Below are 27,697 nucleotides of genomic sequence, written 5' to 3'. Positions count from 1 at the left end.
TTAGTACAATTTTTTAAGTATTTTTTTTTAGTACATGATTGTTATTAATTTGTTTAGTTTTTTATATATAATTTTAAATCGAGAACTTTATTTTTCTTAAACAATTTTTTTTTCTTTCTTTTATAATGACTTAACAACTATTGATCTGTTAATATGGCAAGATTAATATCAATTAATAGTGTAAGTGCTAAAAAATAATGCTATCTATTTTCTAAAAAAAAATAAAATAATAAAAATAAAAATAAAATAAAAATGATGTCATTTTTCTTGCATTTAAAAATATAAATCGGCAGTTACAATTATTTGTTTCGTTTATTTTTTCAATTAGCCGATGATTGTGAACTTAAACTTAATAAAAATTGAAAATAAGTTAGAAAAAAAAGGTAGGTATGAAGCTTATAAATTAAATATATTTTCATTTTATATAATTAACACAGACATTGTTAGGCGAAGGTATATAATATTTTTTTGTTTTCTTTTTTTTTTTTTTAATGAAGCTGAGCCCTTAAAACTAAAATAATATCAACAGTTCATAAGGTTTTTTTTTTGATTTTTTGTTTTTCTGATCCACATTATTGGCTTGGCAGGATACTTAAAGAATGCCGCCATCTTTGGCTTCAGTCCATTCAATGAATCAATAAATAGTGAAATTAATGTAAAATTGATTAATTAGTTAAATTAATGTTGAATTTTGTTTTTTAATTACTATGGTCGTGGGTCATAAGGTGTTGAATGGAAGCCCACATAACGATTGTTCTTTCGATGAACAAATCCATTCTCTGGTGAAGCATTGTAGTAGATTACTCGTCTAATACCGAAGGGATCGATGTAGCCAAAACTTCCTGCTCGTTTTTGAGGGGCTACCTGCTCTTCTTCGTGATACTGTTGAGGCAGGTAGTAACGGAAGCCATTTTTGGTAACAGAAACTCCATCATACTGAGAATACTGATCTTCATAACCACTACCAAGGTTATTATTATAAACCGGTGGTTGGATCCTTGTGCCATAAGCTGGCCTTCTTCGTCTTGTTGGAGGTAATAAGTCTGCATAAGGCGTTGTGTATTCTGTAGATGGCCTCTCTGTGGTTGACGAAGAGTACGAGTTGAAGCCATAAGGATCGTCATAGTCATTAGATGATATTGGAGCTTGTGAGCTGCTTGATACTCCTTCGGGGGATTCTGTTGAAGATGGTGAAAATGGTCTTGGACTTGAGTAAGAATATCCAGATGGATAGTTCTCTGTGGATGAGTGAGAATATTCTATAGCTTCGTTGTCAGAATTGGGAGATGGTGTAGAGGAGACTGCCCCAATTGGCCTGACTCGTCGACTGTTTTCGTATGGTGGCAGGAAAGTATCAGATGGAATTGATGGGGTTCTTTCGGTACTACTGCTTCCCAAAAGGTAATATGTCTCAGGTACGATATTGCTTTCGACAGGTTGAGAATTTGGTCGAATGAAGACTTCTGGTTGTGGATAATGATCGTAACCTAAATATGGTGATGGAGGTATTAGGGCAGCTTCCGAAGGTGTAAGATAGCCCTGAGTGGGAGGAGCAGGGGTAGTTGTTGTTGTTGTCGTTGTAGTCGTTGACGTTGTCGTAGGATATAAATAAGAAGGCTTTGGTGTAGTTCGAGGAGTTGGAGCATAATGATTAGAACCATAACTAAGCGCAGGATCAACGAGTACTCCAGATTGTGCAGCAACTCCTTTAATTGATCGTATTGCTTCCTATAATGGAAAATTGTTTAAAAAGTGGGAACATTTTTGTACTTAAGTTGGAATTACCTCAATTGGACGCCCATGTCCAACATAAACTGTTTTTGATTTAAGTATTCGGTAGCCTTTACTATCTGCAATGTAGTCTTTCTGGCGAAGATAACCAGCAGCATCGATCCAAGCATCAGTTCCTTTGAAAAATATTTATTAAATTTAGGTAAAATTTGTTAAGAAATAAAATGTAAAGTATACCTATGACTGTTCCATCTTGTAGTCTTTTCTCTTTTCGATATTGCCCATTGTCAGTTTGAAATCTAAAGAATCGCTCTGGTCCTTCATCTGTTTGTATGTGGTACTGTCCAGTGCCGGGTGTACCCCATGATGCATCGCAAAATGTTATACTGCACACCTGAAATTAAACAAATAAAAATATTTAAATAATGTAGAGTAGAGACATATAAAACAATATCTTGAAAATTCAATTTATTAACTGGTAGGATAGGTTTACATTTTTGTTAATAACGTTGCATATAAGACCCAACAAAAAAAAATATCCGTTATTCACGGAACCGTTTGTTTTACTTCTAAATTTCTCGTCCGATTCTAATGAAGATTTTTTTTTTTGATTCTTTAAAAATATTTTAAAATTTATTTTTGAAAAACCAATTTATTTTAAGCGGATTTTTTGTTTTTGAGCGTTGATAAATATTTTCTTATAATTTTATAAAAAATAAATTTTTTTTTGCCAAACAGATTTTATGTTTTTGAATCTTATATAATTAAAAAAATTAACAAAGTGCGGTCAAAATCCTATAAATAAGTTTTAAAGCATAAAAACAAATTTTATATTTTATTTTTACATTATTTATCCATAATTTCTTTCGTATACAGTTAAACCCAGTTAAGAGACACAGCAAAATTTCACAATCAGTCTTTCACTTAAATAAGTTTTTCACTTAAACGCACCCCGAAAAGATGTGCACAAACACTCCGGAATGAAAAAAGTGTTTCAGATAACCAAGTTTTGCTCTTAAGTGGGTTTTACTGTAGTTTACTTTTACGATAAGAGAAAATCAGTGTGAGTATTTTATTTTACAAGTCGTGGTGTTTGACTTCATGGAATATGGAATAAACAGTCACCCATAAACTGCAGAAGAATAAATTAGGGTTTAAGTACCTAATTTATTCGATTTTGCATTAACAGGTTATTGGCATCCTGTACAGTAGAGTCACATGTGAAAAAAAACTCAAATGTGATGTTGCTTATTTAAAACACTATTCTATTTTGAAACATCTGCTGATAAACTTATAATAAAGTCATATTTCATTTGAATTTAAATTCATTTGAATTTCATGTTCATGCCGCGACTGCATTTATTTTTTGCAGCTTATCTCCCTACGCCTTCTGATGCCTTCTCTATAATAAGAGCATGGAAAACAAGAATTCTTTTGTAATTGTTGAATTTTTCAAGATTGCAAATAGTTGTATTAATAAATTTATAATTCTTACCAGTGGCGTAGATAGGGGGGGGATCAGGGGGATATATCCCCCCCCATTGGGATCGATAATTGTGCAGTATAAACAGTCATGAATAAATAAGTTGAAGAAGCGCACTTTGAAAAAAAAAAACGCTATGGATTTCGAGTTCTTGATTAGCTTAAATGTTATAAATATGGTTTACCAACTTTCGTTGCCATTAAGTCGGGAGCGGTACGATTGATCGCAAACTAAAATCTCTTATAACAAAATCTCGCATTTTTGCAAAAATCACGCAAAGCAAAATTTCGCATTTTTAACATCTCACATAGCAAAATCTCGCATTTTCAAAATCCTGCATATTAAAATCTCGCATTTTAGAAATAATCTCGCAAGTTCATTAAATTCTTTCTATATCAAAATCTCTCATTAAAAGAAGAGCGTAAAGTATCTTAAATTTAAATTGCTTTTTTGGCAGCAAAATGTATAAGCAAAAGATTATAAGAAAAGAGAAGGTCGAATACAACAAATTCACATGCATTAAGTCCTTTTGACTCCAACATTCAACAGTTGACCCTGAACACTATTAAAAAACTGGCATAGGCGTCTGACAGTGCACTAACCTTTTCCTTTTCTATTTATCTCTTCAAAACAAAACGAAAAAACAGAAGAGGGAGGTTCTGGGCTTTCCTAAGCTAGCAATATCATGTAGGTTTATAATCTCGCATTGAATTAATAAATATTTTATTTCAATGCGAGATTATAAATTTCGAGATTTTAATGTTGCGAGATTTTGGTAAACGAGATTTTGAAATTGCGAGATTTCGATAAAAAAGATTTCATAATGCGAGATTTTAAGATGCGAGGTTTTAAGAACAAGATTTTAAAATGCGGTCAATCGTACGCAACCCCATTAAGTCGGTATTTCAAAGAGTGAATTTAGACTTGGTCCAAGCAATGGAGCTCGCTAAAGATTTAAGGGATCAACTAAAAATTAAACGGGCAGAAGACGACTCATTTTCGAAAGTTTTTTGTATATGGGAAAAATTAGCTGAAATCCTTGACATAGGCGTTAAACATAAGAGAATAGTGAAGCGACAAAAGAATCGTTCGAACCCTTCGGTTCAAAGTACAGTAAAGAATATTTTCGTGTTACTGTTTTCAATCTTTTTCTCGATTTCTATGTAATGCGCCTTGGAGAAAAATGTACAAACCATGAAAACACACTAGAAGGGTTTCCGGTTCTTTCTAAGGATTCTTCGTCTGAAATAGACAAAGCAGCTTAAAAAATTTAATGAAACTGTTGAGTTTTACCAAAAACTAGACCACATAAAATAGAACAAAAACAATAAGATTTCCTTATAGTTTTCATCCAAGAAGGAAATATTATTTAAACAATCGGGATTTCCTAACTGTTTTACCGACTTCCAAAAAGGAGGAGTTATTCAATTCGTCTGTACTTTTTTTTGTGTTTTTCACCTCATAACTTTGGACCGAGTGAACCAGTTTTGATAATTCTTTTTGTAGGTATTGAAAAGCTGGTGCCTGTTCAGTACTATTAGAAAAGGGAGCGGTACGATTGATCGCAAACTAAAATCTCTTATAACAAAATCTCGCATTTTTGCAAAAATCACGCAAAGCAAAATTTCGCATTTTTAACATCTCACATAGCAAAATCTCGCATTTTCAAAATCCTGCATATTAAAATCTCGCATTTTAGAAATAATCTCGCAAGTTCATTAAATTCTTTCTATAGGTATCAAAATCTCTCATTAAAAGAAGAGCGTAAAGTATCTTAAATTTAAATTGCTTTTTTGGCAGCAAAATGTATAAGCAAAAGATTATAAGAAAAGAGAAGGTCGAATACAACAAATTCACATGCATTAACTCCTTTTGACTCCAACATTCAACAGTTGACCCTGAACACTATTAAAAAACTGGCATAGGCGTCTGACAGTGCACTAACCTTTTCCTTTTCTATTTATCTCTTCAAAACAAAACGAAAAAACAGAAGAGGGAGGTTCTGGGCTTTCCTAAGCTAGCAATATCATGTAGGTTTATAATCTCGCATTGAAATAAAATATTTATTAATTCGCGCGCGCGAATTAATAAATATTTTATTTCAATGCGAGATTATAAATTTCGAGATTTTAATGTTGCGAGATTTTGGTAAACGAGATTTTGAAATTGCGAGATTTCGATAAAAAAGATTTCATAATGCGAGATTTTAAGATGCGAGGTTTTAAGAACAAGATTTTAAAATGCGGTCAATCGTACCCAACCCATTAGAAAACCCATAAAACCCAGTTTTGACAATGGAAGTCGGTTTTGTTTTTTTAATAAAAAAAATACGATCATGTACGGGATCACCTATTCCAACTTACTATAGAAATATTGGTCACAATTTTTGTTCTAGTGCCAAGTTGGAAAAAATATGAAATTTTTACAAAAAATTTTGAAAGAAAAATACTTCCTCTATGAACTCATTGAAAGCGCTCGAAAGCTGCACCGAAAAAAGTTGTCCTGGTATTTATATTTTATTAAAGATATTAGCTACACTGCTGGTTTCTACGTCAACTACCGAAAGAACTTTCTCCAATTTAAAGAGAATAAAAACAATACAAAGAAGCATTATTAAAACTTAAAAAAAAATTTGCGAACTAGATCTATCCCCCCCCTTAGCAAAAAGCTATCTACGCCACTGATTCTTACAAAATTATTTATCGTCGCATTGATAACTTATATTCAAATTTAATTTTTCTGCACCAATTTTAAATTTTTCTGTAATTTTATTTAATTAAATCACTGCAAGGTAAAATCTACATTAATTTGATGTGTAAACATCAGCTTCAAGTGAACCCTCTCTCAGCATTAGTATGTCATTATTGTTTAAGTTATTTTCCCATGCAAATCTAAATTAAGTCAAAACAAAACATGAAAGTAAAAACAATTGACCATGTGTGCTTGATGGGGAGTATTTTTTGTTTTTATTTTGTTTATATTTTTATTTTTTTTTTCTCATATTTGAATTCCCACGATGGTGTTTGTTTTTTTTTTTTTTGTATAAAGTAATGTGATACGATAATTTGCAAACTTTATGCATTTGCATAGTTGACTCAGGGTTCAATCATTTGTCTAATTCACTTTCATTTTTGTTTTGTATTCATTTACGTTTAGTTAATTGTTACTTCTAAAATAAATTACCTTTACGTGGGAGGTGGATATCATCTGAAATTTATTAGGAGGCTAGGTCAATTATTAGAGTATTGCAAAAGTTTTGATGTAAAACAATGAGCTTCTTTAAATAAATAAGTTCCCATATTTCAATGAAACTATGCTAGTGACTTCTAATTTATAAACCAGCCCCTTTGACTAAATTTCATGAGATTGTTTACTTGCAATACTCATAGATAGGTAAATTATGCATTCGTTATTAAAAAATAAAAATTTTCTAAAAATTAGATCTGCAATCATAAAAAATAGTGTTTTTGTTCATAATTTTCTTAAAAGTTAAATAAAATTTATACTTTAAACAAAATTCATCAATTGTCTACAAATAATTAAAAATGATTGTAATTGATTTTCAACCTTTATTTAAAAATTTTGCTGAACTATGATCATTTATTCATACTTATGGCCTTGAGTTGTGACGAATATTATGTAGCTATCTATATGATTAATGCAAATAAATAACTTACATCGTCATTTTTTACAAATTGGTAGCTTTCAAAGATTTTTTAAACAGATGTTATTTATAAAATACAATAGATCCATAAATAAGGTATTGGCATCTATAAGATCTTGTAATATGGTTAAAAAACAATAAATATTATAATCAGATGAAAAAAATTGAATACATCCTGACCATAGAAGGGAAATAACTCATTTAGTTGTAGTTTGTAGAGAACTTAGGTAAAATATGAATATTAATTTTTTTTCATCCAAGTTTGGAATTTGCGGATAGTTTTATCATTTTCAATATAGAATTAATACTATATCAATCCACGATTGAAAGAGGGGTGTTATGACAAAGTACATAAATTGATTCCCATAAATGAGCAAACGAAATTGATTTTAACCCAAAACGTGATATTCTATGAAAAATACTTAGTAATTATTATTATTATTATTTGTTACGTGTTACGTGTCGTGTAGGTCGTGATGCTTCATATATCGGTGAGAGTGTAATAAAAAATATTGTTACAAACTATGTGATCGGTTTAAATATTTAACTAATGGAAGGTGAGTCAAATATTATTTACCCCAGAGCAGAGGCAGAAAATCTTTTATGAGTAACTTTATTTATTTAGAGTGCACGCTTTGCATTCGGAGTATTAGAATGACGCAAACCGTCCATTTTGTTAGGCTTTGATTCACAATATCGTCGGCTTAGAGTGTAAACCTGCTAGCTCCCACCTGCTAACTCCACTTAAAAATGATTTCAAAAATTTATTAAAAATACAAATAGCTTTCAAATCTTCCCAATTTTTTTACATATAATTAGTAGAGTAACTAAAGCAAATTATTAGGGAACCCGCCCGAACAGCTCTGATTTTGACGATTTTTTTTTTCAAACGTAGGTAATTAAAAATACTTTAAAGTCTTTAGATTAAAAATTGCCGATGTTGCCGTACTGTTTTTTAAAATTAACATTAAAATTTTTTTGAACAAAACCATTTTTTTTGCATAAATTTCAAAAAACAAATGATAGCAAAAGATTCTCTAGGTAATTTAAGAAAAATCTGACTTCAAACACAAAAAAAATATTTTGAAAACAACGACAACACCTACAATATTTTAAAATACATTTTTAAAAAGCCAAAAGCTCATACTTATCTCTTAAATTTAAATCCACTAAATTTAATTAAGAGTTTTTGAAAAAATGGTCTCAAACTCAGAATTTAAAAAAAAATGTTATTAAAAAAATTTTAAAATGACTTTTTTCCAAACTTTTTCTAATAAAATATGAATTTATTTTAACAAATTTTTGGCTATAAATATTATCAGTTGAATTCCGAAGCAGAAAAGGTAATATATATCACACTTTTGAAAAAAAAAATTAAAAATTACTTCATTGGGTTTTTTTGATAAAAACTGAATTTTTGCATCGAAATAATTAATTTTCTCAAAGACTTTGGTAAATAAGAACTTTAAGTTTTTGCTATTTAACTTTCAACAGTAAGGGTTATTAAACGAATAAAAAATAATTTTATGTTTAGATGTTGAACTTTGAAAAAAAAATAAGATGCATTTTTTTCAAAACTTTTATTAAAAAAAGTTCTTCGAAAATGAAATACTTTTTAATTTTTTTCATAAACCGTAACACATATTGACATTTCATTTTATAATTTCAAATCATAATAAATGCTGCCAAAAAAATTTGAAAATAAATGCATTTTATATTACGAAAAAGTTTTAAAAACGACATCTTAAAATTTTTTCAATAATTTTTTTTTTCAAAAATCTGAGTTCTGATACCTACCATTTTTTCAAAAGCCCTTAATTCAATTAATCTTCTTCTTCTTCTTCTCCATTATCGACGATAGTCATGATCTCGGATGGGGTCACAACTCTCCCACTCTACTGCTTCACACTACGGCTCCGCATGTGGGGTTCGCCGGGTTGACCTCAGGAAACGTCGGCAGGCTTCTCGATTTTGAATTGTTCCATGTCTAAGGCCAACTGAATGCAGTTGTCGTTGCATTTGTCTTCTCCATGAGTTCTTAGGCCTGCCTCTTCTTCGCGATTGCGTTGGAACGTCGTATGCGATCGCCTTTTGAACTGGGTTCTCAGGGTTTCTTCTTTGTACATGACAGTACCAGCTTAAACGGTCATGCTGTATTTTAGAAGACTTCCTCGGATTTTCTTGCTTCTTATTCGATCAAGCTTTGTTACTCCTGCTGTCATACGAAGCATCTTCATCTCTGCTGCTGTCAGTTTACTCTCATACGTTTTGTACATTGTCCAACATTGTGAACCGTATGTAAGTGCTGGGCGAACAACTGCAGTATAGAGCTTTCCTTTTAGTTTAGGGGGCATTTTTCGGTCACAGAAGATGGCAGAGCCACTTCATCCACCCTACACTTATTCGGTGGTTGATGTCGTCATCACAAGAAGCTTGGTTGTTGATCATAGATCCAAGGTATTTGAACTTTTCGCACTTGGGAAGTATTGTGCCATTCAGGTAAATGTCCGGAATAGGGCCGTCTGGGTCAGAAAATGGACAGCAGAGATATTCTGTCTTTTTCGCGCTTATCCGGTACCCACTTCCCTCCAGAACATCCACCCATACATCAAGTGCTCGTTGCAGGGATGTTGGATCTTCACTTATGATGGCGCCATCATCAGCAAAGAATAACTGACTCACTTTCGGATCCGTCACTTTTTCTTCAAGCAGAAAGTCAAGGACGGTAATAAAGAGCAAAGGACTCAGGACGCTTCCCTGGTGCACACCGACTTTAATTGGGAACTCTTCGGTGACTCCTGCGGGGCATTTTACCTTCGTTTTTACTTCCTCGTACATGTCCTTGATCATTCGCACGTAGATTTCCGGAACCCCTCGCTGTCTCAGGGACACCCATATCAGATCTCGTGGTTGTCTATCGAATGCCTTTTCGAAATCAACCAGCACAATATGCAAATCCCTCGAGGAATCACGGTGTTTTTCCATTCGGATTCTTAAACTCTGTATGGCATCTGTGGTTGATTTACCCGAGACAAACCCGCACTGGTCATCAGACAGCCGTATTATTTTTCGTAGTCGGCCGTCCAAAATCCGCTCAACGATCTTCATGGTGTGTGACATCAGCTTAATCGATCGGTAGTTATCACAGTTTCGTGTGTCCCCCTTTCCTTTGTAGATTGGGAGAAGGAAACTTTCTCTCCACTGATTTGGCATTTGGTCACCGCTAATGAGTTTGGAGATGAGAATCGTGAGCCATTTACACCCAATGTCTCCCATCTTCTTCCAGAACTCAGAGGGTATTTCGTCTGGACCAATCGCCTTTCCTTTCTTGGAGTTTTTCACCGCCACGCTAACTTCTTCGACTGTAAGGTCGGGTACTTCTTCTAAATTAGGTTCGGCTGTTGGAAAGTAAATCCTGGGAAATTACTCATTTAGGAGTTCGTCACAATTAATTCAATTAATCTATAGACTTTAAAGTATTTTTAATTACCGACGTTTGAAAAAACGATCATCAAAATCTAAGCTGTTCGGCCGGGTTCCTTAATATTGCCAATTTTTGAGCATTAGTTACTCCACTAAATATTAGAAATCTAAGAAATAACTTTATGTTGTCTTGAAATTATTCAAACATTTAGCACTGATTTTTCAATCGTCAGTTAGACTATCAGAAGAATAAATGTCAATATAAAAAAAAAACTTTTATTCCGAGGAATCTATCTGAGGTTTATCTGACTATTGAAAAATTGGCCCTTACAAATATTTTATTTTTTAACAATTTTGTCACGAGTGTTAAAGTGGAGTTAGCAGGTTTACACTGAAAGCCGACGATATAATAAATAAAAAGGTGATAAGACACTTTGTTTAGAGTTCTATTCACCCCATCTTTAATGTTAAGATAGTTACACACAAAATTAGAGGAAATCATTTTTGTTTGTTTAGAAAACATAATATTATATTTTTCACACCCAACTTGGAAAAATTGATTCTTTATTTTTTAATAGACGAATCAAGTAAAAACAAAATAAAATGTGTATTTTGGAAACATAAAGACATTTAAAAAAAAAAATATTTTTCAAATCCAAAATTGCAATGTACATAAGTGAAAAAATAATTTGTATGACGATGAAGTTCTAATAGAATTTTTTTTATATTTCCAACTTTCTCAGAAACTACTTAACAAGAATACTTCAAGAAAAAAATGTATATATGTAGGTATTTAAAGAGTTTTGGAAGTAGTAATATAAATGTAAGGCAAAATTTTCGTAAAATTGTTCATATTTTACAGAAATATCATTTTTTTTTATTTTTGAAAACAGATTTTATCTGAAGGAGTTATGGTTTTTGATCAAATGACGGATGCTCAAGGACGATTGAAAAAAAAAAAACTATAAAATCAGTATTTTTTTTTTTTTTTAGAAAAAAATTCTCTGATAAAAACACATGCAAATAAGATTTCCTTAAGCTCCCCTAAAAAGGGTTGAATGCTTGAACAAATTTATAAACCAAAACAATGACAACCATATCTTAATCAATTTATGCGCAAAAATAAAAAAATAAACAATAAATCAATCAATTCGCTTACATTCAAAATTGAAGAGGCGGACAAGAAAAACAATTTATTCCTTGATAATTCCGGCTTTTCTACAATTGTAACCTTGATAAAGTCCATTTTTGGCAAACCCAAGCAAAACAACTTCAAAACTGCATGAATTAATTTCGCAATACCCTATAAACTTCCCATAATACTATAATACAGCCAAACATTTAACTTTGCCAAACAACAAACAAATTTTTTCCCACACATAAATTTCCACGAAACATTTGTTGAACTAATTCGGAATGGCACATATAAATTTGCAGTCAACATGAGTGCAAATGGTCTAAGCACATTGCCTCTTCCATTAAACCTAAAAGATGGATTTGAACGTTTATGTTTTCCTGCTGTCTGCTGCCTGTCTTATAACCGATTAAAGACCAAGGAAGACTTAGCAAAACAAAAATAACGAATAAGAAACAAAAAAGTCCACAATAAAGCAATGAACACGTCAGAGTCAAGCTGTAATACCAATTTCATTCACAATTCACACAAAAAAGGACTGGTTTGCAAGAAAAAAAGCAAAACAATTTTTATTATTTATTATTAACGAGCAGATACTTGACTTGGCTTTAAATGAAAATGAAAACATCCGGAGATCGCGCGGTGCGATCAAAATCATAACACCCCACAACTACCACCACCAGCCGACCAGTTTCAGTTCGGATTGACGGCCAGAAATATTGCATCAGAGTAGCGTAGCGCAGCGTTGGAAAGAGTGAAAGTTTTACGTCTCCTGCTGAAGTGCGCATAATTTTTGCAACGCCGCAATTCATACGGTGGCGGCGGCGGTAACAACGATTAAGGTAAGACCAGATTCGAATCAGCACAAGCAAAATAAGGGCAATAGCCGCTAAGCTAGCTAAGCTGTCCTTTCAAATGAAAACCACAATTAATTCAATTCGATAGGCATTTCTGGCTAACTTTGATTGAAAAAACATACAAAATTGCTAATTAAATGCTTGATGGGCCTATTAAGTAACGAATTGCGCGAAAACGCGTTTTTACTTTCCGTCGAAATATTTCTGCGCGCACTTTCGATTTTTATATACTGCTTGCTTTTACGTTTCCCTGAAACTCTTCTGGTCACGCACTTGGTTCATTGTTTTGACCAAGTCGCTCAATTATACTCAAGTGCGTATGGAAGCTATAAAAATTTATGATTGTTATGGCACTCAAGGCGTCCGTCCGTCCGTATGTGGACGGATAAAATTAATCATTACTTTTTCAAACCTCCAGGGTTGCATTGCAATTTTGTTTAAAATTGTTTTTTATGCATGACGCGGTCATTCCATTATTCCATCTATTGATTGCCTCATTTATTCTAAGGCGAGGCGGCATAATTACTCGTTAGAGTTTAAAAATACCCCCTTTTGATGTCTGGGATGTGTCAGTGTTCACTGTGCGCACAGTGATAGTGATGTGCCATTAGTTGACAGTAGTTAGTTGGTGAATATTTAATCAGACACTGACATTGTGCGGGTGCCAAAGATTATAAAATTGGCTTTACGTACCGGAAATGTAGATAGTTTGCGCCGTAAGCCATACGCATATACGGTGAGACGACCTTCAGGGACCATAAATTCACATTCCTATAAAATCGGTCCCTCCCCAATGACGGTAGTCTCCTAATTAGGCGGCGGCGTTTGGCTCAAGATGGTTTATAATGCATTGACATTTGCATATATCGTACTGTACGAAGTACGAAGAACTTGACGTTTTCCAAGGTACAACTCTTGTCAAAAGGGCCTCCTGTCTATGTCTATGGGTGGATCTAGACTGGCGCGACACATGACCGCGACTCTTTGGGTTTTGTGTTTTGTATTTTATTTTCAGCAGTAGATGTTGTCAATGTCATTGAGTTGACGATTGACATTGTCAGTTGCTAACAGAGTAGAAGCAATGATTTCAACTAAGGTCTATACCTATAAGAATAATGTTCAAGAAAGAAGAATGAAGTCAGGTTTAATTCAAGTATAGTTTATAAGTTTGCGATGTCTCGTGTCAGTTGGTATCAAGTTGACGTTTCAAAAGCATATCGACATTCTTTGGTATTATTTTTATTTTTTCTCAAACATAAATTACGTAATATAACATAAAATTATGTATGAATTCAATTATAAATTGAAATGATTATCACCAGAACCGTAACGAATAAAAAAACTTTAAAAAAAATCCATTCAAAAATGACCTCAATTTAATTCTCAATTTTTTTGAACGGATGTCTATGAGCTAAGAAATAACTTGCGTGTCGAAAGTTATTTACTCCGAATTAAATTACAGGTACTCCACTAAAAAAAAAATATCTGCAATGAATAAAAGTGGACAAGTATAAAACAAGATCTTGTTCAAAGATTTGTTTTGTTTTGCGCAATGAATAACGAATGAGTAAAATAGTGATCGCAATAAGATCAATCTCGATGACAATTAAATTTAATCGTTTTTTTTACGAGCACTTTCAAGAGGTTATCTTGAGGCTTTTTTGAGTTTTATATACATTCTGGTGTTTAAACTATAGCTCACCGTGGGAGATTACAGAGTATTAAAAAATATTTATTAAGCTTTTGATTTTATTTTAAGTGATATAAATAGTAATATAATATTAGTGGTCGGTAGATACTTAGTGTTGTATACACAAAAAGCATTAATTTAATTCAATAAATGCTTAAGTAGTTCAAAACCTTTTAGATATTTTTTTTTTAAATTATAATTGCTACCCTCAGGGGATGTATGATCATGTGTGTATAATTTTTGTTAAAAATTACAGAGCTGATTAGATGTTTTTTTTTTAGTCTTTATAGAAAAAAATAAACTGTATGTGAAAATAATTTTGATAGACATTGTATCTTAGATGGTTAAGAACTAAGTGTTAAAATAGTTTAAGTTTCAGTTTGAAAAAAATGAGATTGTTTATTTTTGTGACTCATCACAATTATTAAATTTTGTATTTCTAAATATATATTTAATTTATACATACATAGTCAAATTTAACGGAGAGCCTATTTATTTTAAAAATGCATGTATTATGATTTTATATTCCATTGTTATAGTTCTCTTTTCAGATTATACAATAAAGAACTTAAACTCAAAGGAATAGAATGAAATTAAAGAGAAGATTTGGAGAGAAAAAGATCATTCTTGAAGTTTTTGCAGAAATAAAAAAGCTGCAGTCGATTTTTGAAATTACAAAATTTAAAAACCGGTTTTTCCAATAGTCCGTAACACCGACAAAATGCAATTAATTCTATATATACGCGCTTAATCCTGCATTTTTTTTTTTTTGTAAGTTACCAAAAAAATCACTATTCCCCTTGACAGTTTGTTTCTATTTCAAAGAATTTGAAAAAAAAACACCGAAAACTCAATAAAGATGTCAAGCAAATTAACGAAATATTAAATACAGAATTGAATAAATTTGTTATTTTTTTTTCTTGCCGCAAAAAATTAATTGATCATAAAACGCCTAATATAGAGCTTAGTAAAAAATATTTCATTTAAGGCTTACAAAGTCGTGAAAAGAAGACACACCTCAATATAAGATTCCTTACTAATCAAAATTTTTCCCTGAAAAGTCTTCCAAGGCTGCCAGACTAATCCAAAATAAAACCAAAACAAATATTTTACAAAAGTTGTCGTCTCAATTTGATGAAATGAATTCTATTTTTGGCAACCATCCGTGTCTCTGTCTCTTAATGCAGTGTGAAATAAATTGCACAACTACTGCAGAGAATCATATGGCGGATCGGCTTACATAATTTTTGTTACAACCAAGCTGGCAATGACAAATGACCGAACAAGCTTCCATATAAAGAAGCTTGTATGTAGGTACGTACTGCTACTATTATTCAGCAACTCAACTAGAAGTGGTCTAATTAACTGTTTTTAATTTGCAAATATGGAGCTAAATATAGGTGTGCTGAAACCGGACTTGGTTTTCAACGGAGAGTCCATTGGCAGAGGAAGCAATTTTGCTTTTGCATTACATGAATTTTTTTGAATGATCGAGTTTCAATTTTGATCGATTGTAAATCGTATCGGACCAGACATCAAATTTATCATTTTTGGTTTGGGTACTGGAAATCATGAGAATCACAAAGAACGAACCATAGAAATACTTGAAAATTTCGTGTATCATTTACTTTCTGCATTGTTTAAGGGAGATTATGCCAATTTAATGTGTTTTCTTCAAAACATGAACATGGGCAAAAATTCCTACCAATGTCAAGGCTTTTGAAGTCGTAAGAGTAATTTATCAAATCAAAGAGGTTTTCATATTTACACATTCAAATCGATGTTAAATAAAATGGTTTAATTTGTAACTTAACATCTCACACTATTAATGGAATACTAGGTTAAAATACCATTTTAATAAGTCCAAGTGTTTGTCAGTTGTCAATATAAGTTCCGATGTTATGAATACAAACCAAACACTGGCAGAAAAAAAAAACAATGTAATCATTCAATTTTATTGATGAAATGCAAACATTATCAACTGGTTGTATCTCGTATAAATGTATAATGATTGAATATTTCATTCAACATCACAAAAGGCACAAAATGATTTGCATAAATGTAGGCGGACAAGCAGTAAGCAAAGTATTATTGGCTTAAAGTCAAACCAAAACCGATTATAATGATGGCGATTGTTTTTTTTTTTTTTTTTTTTTTGTAAATCAAATGATTGAATGTCTATCTGCTGCCCAATCTGAGAAACATTATTAGCTTGACTTAATCCATCCAAGGTCAAGGGTCTACAATAAGCTTTATGTAAAATGTCTGGGTGTCCAGTTTTGTGTAAGTACTGGCAAAAGTATCTGAAATTTCAATGCATTCAATCATAAAGTAGCCACAATAATTTTTCATTTAATCTTACTTCAAAGTGGACTAAAAAAAATACTGTGGGCTACCAACCAATTTTGCAAACAGCTTTTATTCAATTTTCAAAGACGTTAGATTGGCAAAAATTATTATTATGTATCTCGTACCTCTTTTAAGTGTTTTGTTTGCTGGTGGCTGGATAGATATTTTCTTTTGCGGATTGTGGGCTTGTTTTTTTGTTTTGGTTTTTTTTTTGCTGAACAAAGCATTTTATTGATACTTAAGAAATTGTATATTATGAATATTGTATCAGTCAACATACCACATAAAGTAGTACAAAAACCGCACTGAATTAAGTAAGCGTGTTGCATAACACAATACAAGGCTCCGCCGAATTGGTCAAATTACTTGATCGCCAAAGCTGAAGCGTATTACTTATTTTTAAAAAAAGACACCTACATGCAGCATATACGCACAAAATACCTACCTACCACACCGCAGGCCAGAGAGACAAGTTTTTAGACTTAATTTAATTGTATATAGAGACAACAGAGAGCTTGGTGATAAACCAGGCCTCCCACTTGCAGAGGGCACTTTGATTTCAGTCAGCTTCACAGTGTTGTTATTGGCGATCGAATGATATTAAGATATTTTTTATTTTTTTGTAATGGACACAGAAAAAAAAAAACCAAACCGAGCTTGCAATCTGAATCTTTTGCCGCGATGATCTAATAGTTTACATTCGATAAATATATTATAGGTGTATTTATATCTGCATTGTCAACGTCAGCGTAACAATTTTATGTATTTTAAGATATTAATTGGCTACATCAGAGTATACTTTGAGTGATACTTAAGACTTACCGCAGGTTTGATTATTATAATAATAATTGAACGAGTGTATGTTAAAAATGCATTATTATATGGTGGAGTGAACCACAGATATTAACTGAAAAAAGTATCATACAACACTGATTATATCATTTCGGTAGGTACGAGTATCATTTAAAAATTATTTTTGCACTAAGGAAGTGTTATCGTTTATGTAAACACACTGTTATGGATATAGCGATATGGAATGGATATTTGCTATTGTTATTTTTTATATTTAATTCTGATGAACATGCGGTTTTGGTAATTTTATTTATTTCAATAGATCAATTAAAAATATGATTAAAAATAAGTAATTAGATATAGACAATTTTTGTATAGTTCCATAAGTCTAAAAATAAGATAACCCCAAAACTAAGAAAAAAGGTTTGGTCTACACGTTTTTTTCCAAATAATTTAAGACTCAAAATCTAACTTTAAGACAAATCTTTCAAAATACTTGGAACTAGGTTTTAAAGTTGATGATAAAACAATATGCCATTAAAATATATATGCGACTATAAAACACAAAAACGAGTTCTTCGTTTAATCAATTAAAAAAATAAGCTCAAGAGCGCCATTTTAGTCAAAAACTTGGCTTCATAAAAAAACCTTTGAAATTGAAAATTACATAGAATCCCATTTGAAAGAAAAAATGTTAGAGTAGCTTTATAGAAAATTTTGTATCATTGTAAAAACTCTAAATATTTTTTATTTTATTTTATCAAGAAGAGATAAATCAAAAACATTTTTACTTGCGATATAGGTACTGTACTATAGGGCAAGTTTAGGATTTGTTAAAAAAAATCGAACTCGAGATAAAAATTTTACGTGACATTACGATGATGGAGAATGCCAAAAAAGTGGGTCCGGCAATTCTGTCTGTCTGTGTGTCTGTCTCTATCTGGAGTTGGAGCCTAAACGAGTGAAGTGATTTTCTTCAAACTTGGTATTTAGCAGTTTTGAGTGATTCCCTAGAGGAGAAATTGAAATTTTATTATTATGACCAAAACTAACGGTACCTGCCATATAACGAAAATACAAAAGTAATTTTTTTTCAAAAACGGCTCCAACGATATTGATTAAAATTTTTGTGTGTAGTATTACACATAATATTTTTTGTACCGTTATAAACGGTACCTGCCATAGAGCGGTTTTTTTGGTTTCTAAGTATCTCGTACAAGACTCAAACGATTTTAACGAAATTTTTTATACAAAAGCGTTTAAGTAGAAATAATATTAAAATTTTCAAAAAACACATTTTAAAAAATATTTCAAAATTTTTTTTCGAAAAATCAATTTTTTTAAAACAGGTTCACGAAAAATTTTGAAATTTCGTTTTTTTGTGTAAATTAATTATTTCTTCAAAATGGCATACCAACTATTTTTTTGAAAAATGTTAGAAAATTTTTATATATAAAAAAATATTTTTTTAAAAAACGACTATAACGATTTTCGAAAATTTTTTTTTAAAAATACCTTTTTATACAAGAAATAAAATGGCATGCTTCGTTTTTTGTAAAAGATCATTTAAAACTGTGTTTTATTAATTATAAAAACAGATTTTATTTTTTACACTTATTATAAAATTTCTTCAAAATATCAAATTTTAAATTTCTTGAATAAAACGCTTGAACATTAGAGTTACTTTAAGCATAAGAGCAAGTACGTGTGACCCTAGTCGTGCAATTTATTTGCTTTTCTTATTAAAATGTTGTATTTTTTCTTTGGGTTCCCTAATTCCATGAAGTATCCCCACTTATTTATTTAGCTCTTTATTTAATATTTTTATGTCGTGTATTCGTTGAGAATTCAATTTCACCCTTGATGGGTGATTTAATCGATTTAACCTCGAATAACCATTCTTCAACAGAATCCATTTCCCTCAACACAGTATTTTGATTCTTAAACAAAAGAGTTTAAAAACATAAAGTTTTTCACTGCATCAAAATATGAATACAAATTTATGTTAAATCCAATTATAATGTGCGTGTATGACTTTGAAATAACTTAACAACCTTAGTTTTGTGTTTAATTTGTTAAAATGTATTATGTTTAAGTACTCGCAGTAAGCAAAAGTAAGCAAGTATTGTTTTTTCAAAAAAAAAAAAAGAAAAAAAAAATGAGTTATGATCATAACGAAAACAATGGTGTGATTTATAAAATGATGATTAAGTAATAAAAATCGTAGTCAGTCAAGATACAATATTTTATCTTTTTTCGTAGAAAGTATTTAACTAGTTTTGATTCATTATACATTTTTTGGTCAAATAAGTAATAGTTCAGAGCACTATCACAAATATAAACAAAATAATAACCAGTCTTAAAATGATTGAAGAATATTAAAAAACATACACCTTAACTAACACCCATAATATGTATACAATGTATGTACTAAAAATCTCAGCAATTCTCATTTAAATTACATGCCCCTTTTTCCGATTTTTACTTTGAATATCTACCAAATTTACACCCAATTGACCAGTTTAAGTTAACTTACAAAGATATACCAAAATTCGAAAAAGCTGGTCACTGTGGTGTATGCGCAATATTTTTCTTAAAGGTAATTACTTTAAAAGTAATTTTTAATATATTTCATTTATTTTTTAAACTTAATATGATTTAAATCTCTTCGAATAACCATACTTCAAAAATCCAACAGATTATCCATTGCAGTGTATAGGATTCTATAATGATGCACTCTTAAGGGTTTCAAAATAAGAAATTTTTCGTTAATTAGAATTTGAATTTCAAATATGTTTTTATATACAAACATACGTACATACATACATATGTGTCCATGAATTTGAAAGTTCGTTGAACAATCTTTGATTATAAATTGAATTCAAAGATACGCGTTAGTACAATCATGTTGATAATTAGGAAAACAATTAATGCATTTAAAAAATATTCCCACCTACGATTTTAAGTTTAAATGATGAAAATAAATGATGATTATAGACAAAAATGTGGTGCGCAATTACTTTTTAATCTGTCTAATTACAAATTAATAACAGAAAGTGATGTCTTTGAGTATGAGCCTGTTTCAAAGGTATTTTTAATTTTTTTCTTTAGAAAGTTTTTAATAAGCTTTATGTCTTTAAAAGAATTTCTTCAAATAATTGAATTTCCAAGGAAAAATTATTTTATCTTTCACCAATAATACATTGAGCATTTATACTTGAATTTTTCAAGAAGTTACGCATTTGTAAAAAGATATTATGTTGAATGATAATTGAAGCGCTAAATGAAATGGGTTTAAGTGACATTTTTAGAAAAAAAAAATTGAAGCGAATAAAAATTATAAACGATAGTTTAAATTTTGGGGTTATTGACTCCATATTTTAAATATTAATATTCAACTGAAAACTATACATACTTTTAATGTCAAGTAATGGGGATTTTTGACAAATATTTATTTTATATTATTTTAAAATTTATTGTAAATCGATACCACTTATGATTAAAAAAAAAACTATCAAAATGGTACACTACGGTGTATGCGTAACCTTTTTAACTCTCTTTGAAAAATTAGAAAATTTTATTTTCTTAATCAATTAATCAAAGAACGGCACTATGAAATTTAACATTTAAAACCGTTTAAGAAACAAAAATAAAAAAAATATGGTATGATACAGTTTTGTTTGAAATCATCAGATAATCTAAAATATTCTAATTTAATAACGAAGAATTCTAATTTAATTTACAAGATTGTCAATTTATTTAATTTAAAGATTGTTTAAAGTGTTTCTTGAAATTTTTATTACCAGGATCGAAAATAAGTCTGCCTTAAGTACTGAATAAACTAAATCCTAGTTTAATAAAAATGGCTGAATAAAATTTCAGCAGCGTGTGTACTTTTTTCGAAATTAAAAATAGTTAGTCACTAAACGATTTTTTTTTTTTTTTTTAATTACCTATAATAGAACAAAAATCTATGATGACTCATCAGGCTTGAATATTATTTTCTTCTCTACGGACTTTTATGAATAACTTGAGTTATAATTCTGAAAATGAATTATGAATTTATATCAAAAAGTCAGTTCGACATCTTTCTGTTCGTATTTCAGTATTTTTCACAAAAACATGCCTTTTTCAACCTGTCAAACCAAACTCGAAATTTTAATATGATCCATATAACGGTTGAGTGAAACATAGTAAATGCAAGCTTAATAAAAACAATAATAAATTCAAAACTGACTCCTCTTCTAGTGGTGTCGACCATATTCTTTATTTTTTATTAAAAATTTCTTTGTGTTGAAATTTAATAGGTTTCGCACTCTTGATCAAATTAATCAACCAATTTACAAAACCCTTTGATAACCAAGCTACTGTTCCAAATGTTTGTCATCGAAAAAATTCATAATGCCCTTTAACACCTGATGTAGCACAAATGTTACTCATGCGATATGCCCACAGTTGACCTTGTCTAGGGAATCGAAATTAGTTATACGATCACCGGTGATGATGACGATGATAATGTGCCAAAAACAACAGTAATACCCGTGTGTTGTGTTGTCTTAATTAATGCCCACGTTGCGATATATGGCATTTTCATTTAAATTAGTCAACATACATAGTAAATGAGTAAAGATACAATAGAATAAAGATGACAGGTCTTTGTTAATTCATTTGCCTAAAGTAATATATCAACGAAAAAATTGCGAGAACATACATATACGTAAGACATGCTAACCTAATTTTCTCCTTGGGTTTTGAGTTTTGTTTTGCTCAAAGATTGGATTTGAGTATGGAGTGTAGACCAAGACGCCACTTCATTTGCATGTATAATAAGCAAAACAACAGGTGACACTACTGAACTAGAGAGAGGATTCTTTTGTTATTTTGATCTTGAGGCTATAAACATTCTTTGCAAAATGTGAATCATTCCTCAAAAAAGATATAAGAGTCGAAAAAAAAGAAATTATGCAAAAACAAAGTTCTTTAAGCTATCGAGAACCTAAATATGAACTATTAATTTGGATGACCTTGATCGTACTCAATCAGCTTTTAAGCCGTGACACGGAAGTTGTCCTAGATTTTTGTTTGATTGGAATTCAAAAAAGAAATTTTCAAATCACAGATACGCTTTTAATTAAGACCCAAACAACTCCCACTTTTTATTCAAACCTAATAAAAGTTGTTAATGCTTTGTTATATGATGGCAAGAACATTGTGATTTTGCTAATAGATCTTTCAATCTGAAGCTTTGATATTGTTGAAATGCTAGAATGAGTATTTGAATAATGAGAATTAAGGTACTGTAGGTGTTCAACTCGGATCCTTCCCACGTTCTAGATTAGATGTGAGTGAAAATTGACATTCTATTAACGATTGTTGGAAGTTGTAGAAAAAAAAAAAACATTATAACTATACAATTTTCCAAGGTTAGAAACAAGCTAACTTCTAATTCATAATCATAAAGCGAACGTGGGTTATATTCAGCGAGAGAACTAAACAATTACTGACAACAATTGATGATGTCAAGAAGTTATTTAATGAGTGTCGGTTGTTACATCTGCAGCTGTTTTTGTTAATGCGTGGAAGAAAGAGATGTTTTAAGAATATTTTTAATGCAAGTGCGATTATTTCCAGTAGGTTTAAAATTTAATAATTCATTAAATTAGGTGTCGCCTCAAGTCATACACCAACATTGTTGGTATGCTGATTTAAAAAGCAGATATTCATAGTTATTCATAATAATAATAATAATGCTAATGACAATTCTTGAAATTAATTTATTTTGATTGGTTTATAATGAATAAAAAATGTAATTGAAGGTTTATTTTTCATTCATTGCAATAGCTACAACTTTTTATTGATATGGTTGGTGAGGTTTTCTTTTCAAAGCAAGGTCACTCTTTTGAAAACAAAAATGTATTAAATTGATATTTTGTGCTTGAATTTGAATTAAGACGAATCTATAGAAATAATGTAACTGATTTTTAAAACACGAAAGGATTGACCTTGAGTGAAAACTTGTTAAATTTAACCTTTACAATTATTGATAGCTTGACAATTGAAGTGCTAGGTTAAACTAACTAAAATAAATTCATGTAAAGTTTTTAAAAGGGTTTATATTATAATGGATTTTTTATATAAAAACAACTAGAATAAATATTTCAATTTATGTTTGTTTGCCATCATTTGAAAATTTATTTGTCTGAATATTCTAAGTGCATAGAAAATAAAAATGCTTTCAGTTGAAGCGCTAACTAAAGCTAAGGTCATGGGATAATAAACCGGAAAAAGAATATGAGAGGCACCGCTAATATAATTTTCAAACCAGAGAAAACTACGTTATTTCTGAAGTAAGACTTTATTTACAGAAGTAGTGCACTTATTTTATAAATCTAATTAGAGTATATAGAAAGGTTTCAAATGCAAATCGAGAAAAGGCTACAAAGAAAAGATTATAATTAGTTCCAATTTACAAATAGATTTACAAGTTGAAATCAGAAAATATTTTGCTACAGTAGATTTAGATTTAACCAAGAATTTGAACATTTAAAAAAAAATTTGATATTTTTTCTAATTAAAATTTTTTGCCGTTTGCTTTCAATTTAGTTTTAAATATCATTTCCGTACTTCCCTAGATTCTTAATCTTCCGAGAAATAAAGGAAAGTATATTTTCTTAAGAACACTCGAATTATTTTTGTTTATAACATTTCTATAGGTATGGTGCAGTGATTATTGCCTAAAGGCGTGTTTTTTCTACAACTCAGTAGATACTCATTTTTTTATTTTATTCGAAAAAAAAAAAAATAAAAACAAATACCTATTTGTGTAATTTTTATTATTGTTTTGCGAATAAAATGAAAAATGAGTAGCTACTGAGTATTAGAAAAAACACGCCTTAAAATAAATCGAAAAAACTTCTTTAGACAAAAAAAAGGAATCTTTAAAAAGTATAGGTCTTTTTGAACTTATTTTCAGTTACTGAACACAAAAAATACATTTATAATTTTTTATAAGGATATAAATAATAAAATGCATGAATGCGAATGGGTTAACAAAAAATATTCTCAGTGGCGCTTGAGGCGTAAGGGGCAATTAAAAAAATTTTAAGTTGATGTATAAATCCAATGAATAGTTTTCTAGTTATTCTACAATTATTGAAGAGCCCTCTAAACCTCAACGATTGATAGTTTCACTAATGAATGACCATAAATACGGACAAATTCTATCCCAAAAAGTTAATATTGGCTTTAAGTGTGTTTTTATTTTGATCATCTTACGTTTTTGTTCCCCAAAACTATGAATGAACGAATTTCCAATTTCCTTATCCATTCTCTACTGGACACTCCAAATATATATTTTAAAACATACAAACAAATTGTGCTTGATCGAAGGATTTTTATGCTACAAGTTCTATTTTCATAAACAAGGATCAAGGATTTAGGAAGATTAACTACCTATTTATCTATTTTTATTTTACCGATTTTATATAAACCTGCTAGAAGTTGTAACCGTTACAGCAAATAACTTCTTTTTGAACATGGTCAAAAATTTAGAGCTGTTAATCTAAAAGGAGTCTGACGATCGGTTTGGTCCCCGTAAAAAAAGCCTATTAACTTGATGGTAACACATACAAGTTCTTGTTGTTGTTCATTCAAAAACTTTAATATAAATTGATTTCACTGCGCGAATGAAAAAGTTACAATATATCTAATACTGTTTCTTTAAAAGAAGAAATTGCAAACAAATTATTTACAATACTTGTTTTTTTCGGATCTCTGAAGTCTAAACCTCCCAAAACTTTCAGTACCTAAATATTTTTTAATGAATTTCAACAAAAGCCATTTTATTTCTTCTTTAAAAATAATTTTTAGAAAAACAATCAAAATCATTGATCGTATTATTTTATAATTTAGGTATGTTTTTAGATTTTTCAAATAAATATACTATTTTTAAGTATTATTAACAAAAATTCATCAAACTTTAAATTATTTTGAGATTTTTTTTACTGAATTATATTGCCTCTTTAAAAACTTCGCTATAAATTTCGTTAATAGGTTCCTGATCAGTTGGTAAGGAGAAGGTCAAAAAACAGTTTCAAAAACGACATCCAAATTGTATAAATTATAATACCCTTAACGGCAGACGGCAGAAAAGCCATGTCCGTAGTCTTTAAGTAAAAAAATTTTGTACAAAATTAAATTGAAAAATTAAAGAATCTAAATAATAATAATATAATAATAACCTTAACAGAAAGTAACTACGGCTAGTATACTCACACATAGTTACAAAAATTATAATATTTCTTATTTTCTTTTATCGGATAGTCCGATACTTAATTTCTTCTGTAGCCGACTTGTGGCATTTTTCTTCTAATTATAAATCAATAAATAAATAAATCATTCTTAAAAAGAATGTCAGAAGTAATTCTGTGGCAATTTGTAAAAGTCACAACATTCTGTAAGACGGCCTTATATACCTTATCACTTTTAAAACAACAAACGCAAAATTTTAATTTTAATTATCAGGGTCTGAAATCCTTAATTCCAACATGTGGTAAATATGCACACTTTTAGTTTTCACTACCCAAGCATATGTTTCAATATTATAAAATATTAACCCATATCACACTTGAATTTATTTCCCATAACAGAAATAATCATTAACAATTTATTACAAGTACTTAACCCTAACGGCATCATTGACAAACCTTCATTCTTTATCTGATTTTCCCAATAAACCCAACCTCAAACAAAAAAATCTTTCTTCATCAAATAATGTGTAACAAAAAATAGATTCACCTTAAACTTCTTACAGTATACCTTTACCTCCTCGTAAATAAATGTAATTTCTTTTGTATCTTAAATAGATATTCAATCCACACAAACTTTATTTCAAATTCAATCGAATTAATGTCTTCCTCGTTTGTTCGCCTTAAATTCCACCAAAGTTGATTGATCCTCATTTTAAAAATACCCACAACCCTGCCCTCATATAAATGATTCATTTTATTTTGTATTTATTTATTTTTTTTTGTAACAAATACTCTACCTAAACTTGCAGTGTATAATATCCCTTCCTCTATCGTTTTTTCCACTCAATTGAAATGCAAATTAAAATCACCAACAACAACAATTAAAAGAGAGAAATAACACGGACATTAATACAAAAAAATACAAAAAAAAGATACTCCTCAACAAGACAGGCCAATAATAAATATCTGCAGCAACGTGTTCCCATCCCGCGTGTACAGCAATACTATAATACCCGCAACTCAAACTCTTCCATATGCAACACACAATTTTCAAGTATCTTACCCATAACAAAAATGCAATCCAAATAGTGCGCCTCATTTCCGCAATGTAATTTTTTTTTTCTTGTCTTTTTTTTCAATTTTTCCTTTTTTTTGGTTTGTTTTTTGTTTTGTTTTTGAATTCCAAAATGGACAACAAAAAAAAATAATAGAAATTCAATAGGAAGAGTTTTTTACGTTCAACGGTGAAGGCGATGATAAAAAATTCGTTCTCATTGCATCAACGATCGCCCATCAAATTACCGAATCATTCATAAAAAATTATATATCTTCACAATAAAAAAAACTCACTACTCACTGTAATGTAGTTCGATCGATTTCCCCAAACACGCACGTTCACTTTGGGAAAAAGCACTTACTCCCCGTCTTTCTTTTTTGTTGTATTTTTTTTTTTTTTGAAATTCAATTATTCGGGGAAACTCGCAAAAAGCGTTACAAAAATAAATCACCCAACAACGAAGCACCCAAAGAATGCGAGCACATACATTGGTTCGGTTTGGTGGGTAAGGAAAATTATTTTCAAAAAAATCGAAAAAAAAAAACACTCAAAATAAAAAACCAAAAAAAAAAGGTACAAAAAACTTTTGTTCAAAGTGCAACAGTGCCCCAAGACTGTATAACAAATGCCGATACTCCAAACTAGAGGCTTTCCGATCGGAATACAAAATGAAGCACGGATTTTCCTTCGACTCGAAAACTATATCAAACGAACTCTATGCGCACACACTGGGTAATAGCTCTAGCGACTCTCGACTCTCGTGGTACTCTGTGGATAGAAGTGGATACCAATGATAGCACTATACAACACGGACGGCGGACGGATCTGATGGCAATGGCAATGTAATTGCAGAAATAGTCACGTCTAACTTCGAAGCTGGCTAAATCGCCACTAAATCCCGGGTAAACACAACGTGAAAAGAGTTACACGAACAAGCAATTCCGATTCATCGTCAATTCCGTCATAGTCATCGTCATCGTATGGCTTTTTTGGTCGTTTCGTTTGTTTGTTGTGTCGTCGTCGTCGCGACGTTGTCGATGTCGATTGAACCACAAAATGCGAACTTCTACTTGGTTTTGCTTTTTGGTTAATACTGGGGGCTGAAGTCAACTCTAACTCAACTCGATTCGATTCGATCCGCGATGCAAAAAAAAGCTAAACGAAGCAAGCAGCAGCGTCAAAATGTATTGCTCGTTCAGGCCCTCGCAGAGATTCAATCCATTCCGCAAGTTGGCGAATTCGATTCAATTCAATTGAATTGGGGCGG

At 30.6% G+C, this 27,697-nt stretch overlaps 1 protein-coding gene across 1 annotated transcript; it reads right to left on the bottom strand.

Annotated features, from left to right (window-relative positions):
* Positions 1 to 283: 283 nt before the first annotated feature.
* Positions 284 to 27,545, bottom strand: LOC129909084 (coiled-coil domain-containing protein 80). Its single transcript, XM_055986036.1, has 4 exons — positions 26,437 to 27,545; positions 1,969 to 2,125; positions 1,786 to 1,907; positions 284 to 1,728 (listed from the first exon to the last, which is right to left on the bottom strand). Exons 1-4 carry the CDS (start codon positions 26,470 to 26,472, stop codon positions 706 to 708), a joined length of 1,338 nt encoding a protein of 445 aa, XP_055842011.1. The 5' UTR covers positions 26,473 to 27,545; the 3' UTR covers positions 284 to 705.
* Between the last annotated feature and the right edge of the window lie 152 nt (positions 27,546 to 27,697).

The sequence above is a fragment of the Episyrphus balteatus genome, chromosome 2 (assembly GCF_945859705.1).
Source record: "Episyrphus balteatus chromosome 2, idEpiBalt1.1, whole genome shotgun sequence".
NCBI lineage: Eukaryota > Metazoa > Arthropoda > Insecta > Diptera > Syrphidae > Episyrphus > Episyrphus balteatus.
Note: the sequence above shows the minus strand (reverse complement) of the source record. Positions and strands in the feature narration are given on the sequence as shown.

Coding starts and splice junctions, on each gene's coding strand:
- LOC129909084 (XM_055986036.1), bottom strand. CDS start 26,472: ATGAGGCGCACTATTTGGATTGCATTTTTGTTATGG. Junction 2,126..26,436: donor GGATTGCATTTTTGTTATGG/GTAAGATACTTG, acceptor GTTTAATTTCAG/GTGTGCAGTATAACATTTTG. Junction 1,729..1,785: donor GACATGGGCGTCCAATTGAG/GTAATTCCAACT, acceptor TTTCCATTATAG/GAAGCAATACGATCAATTAA.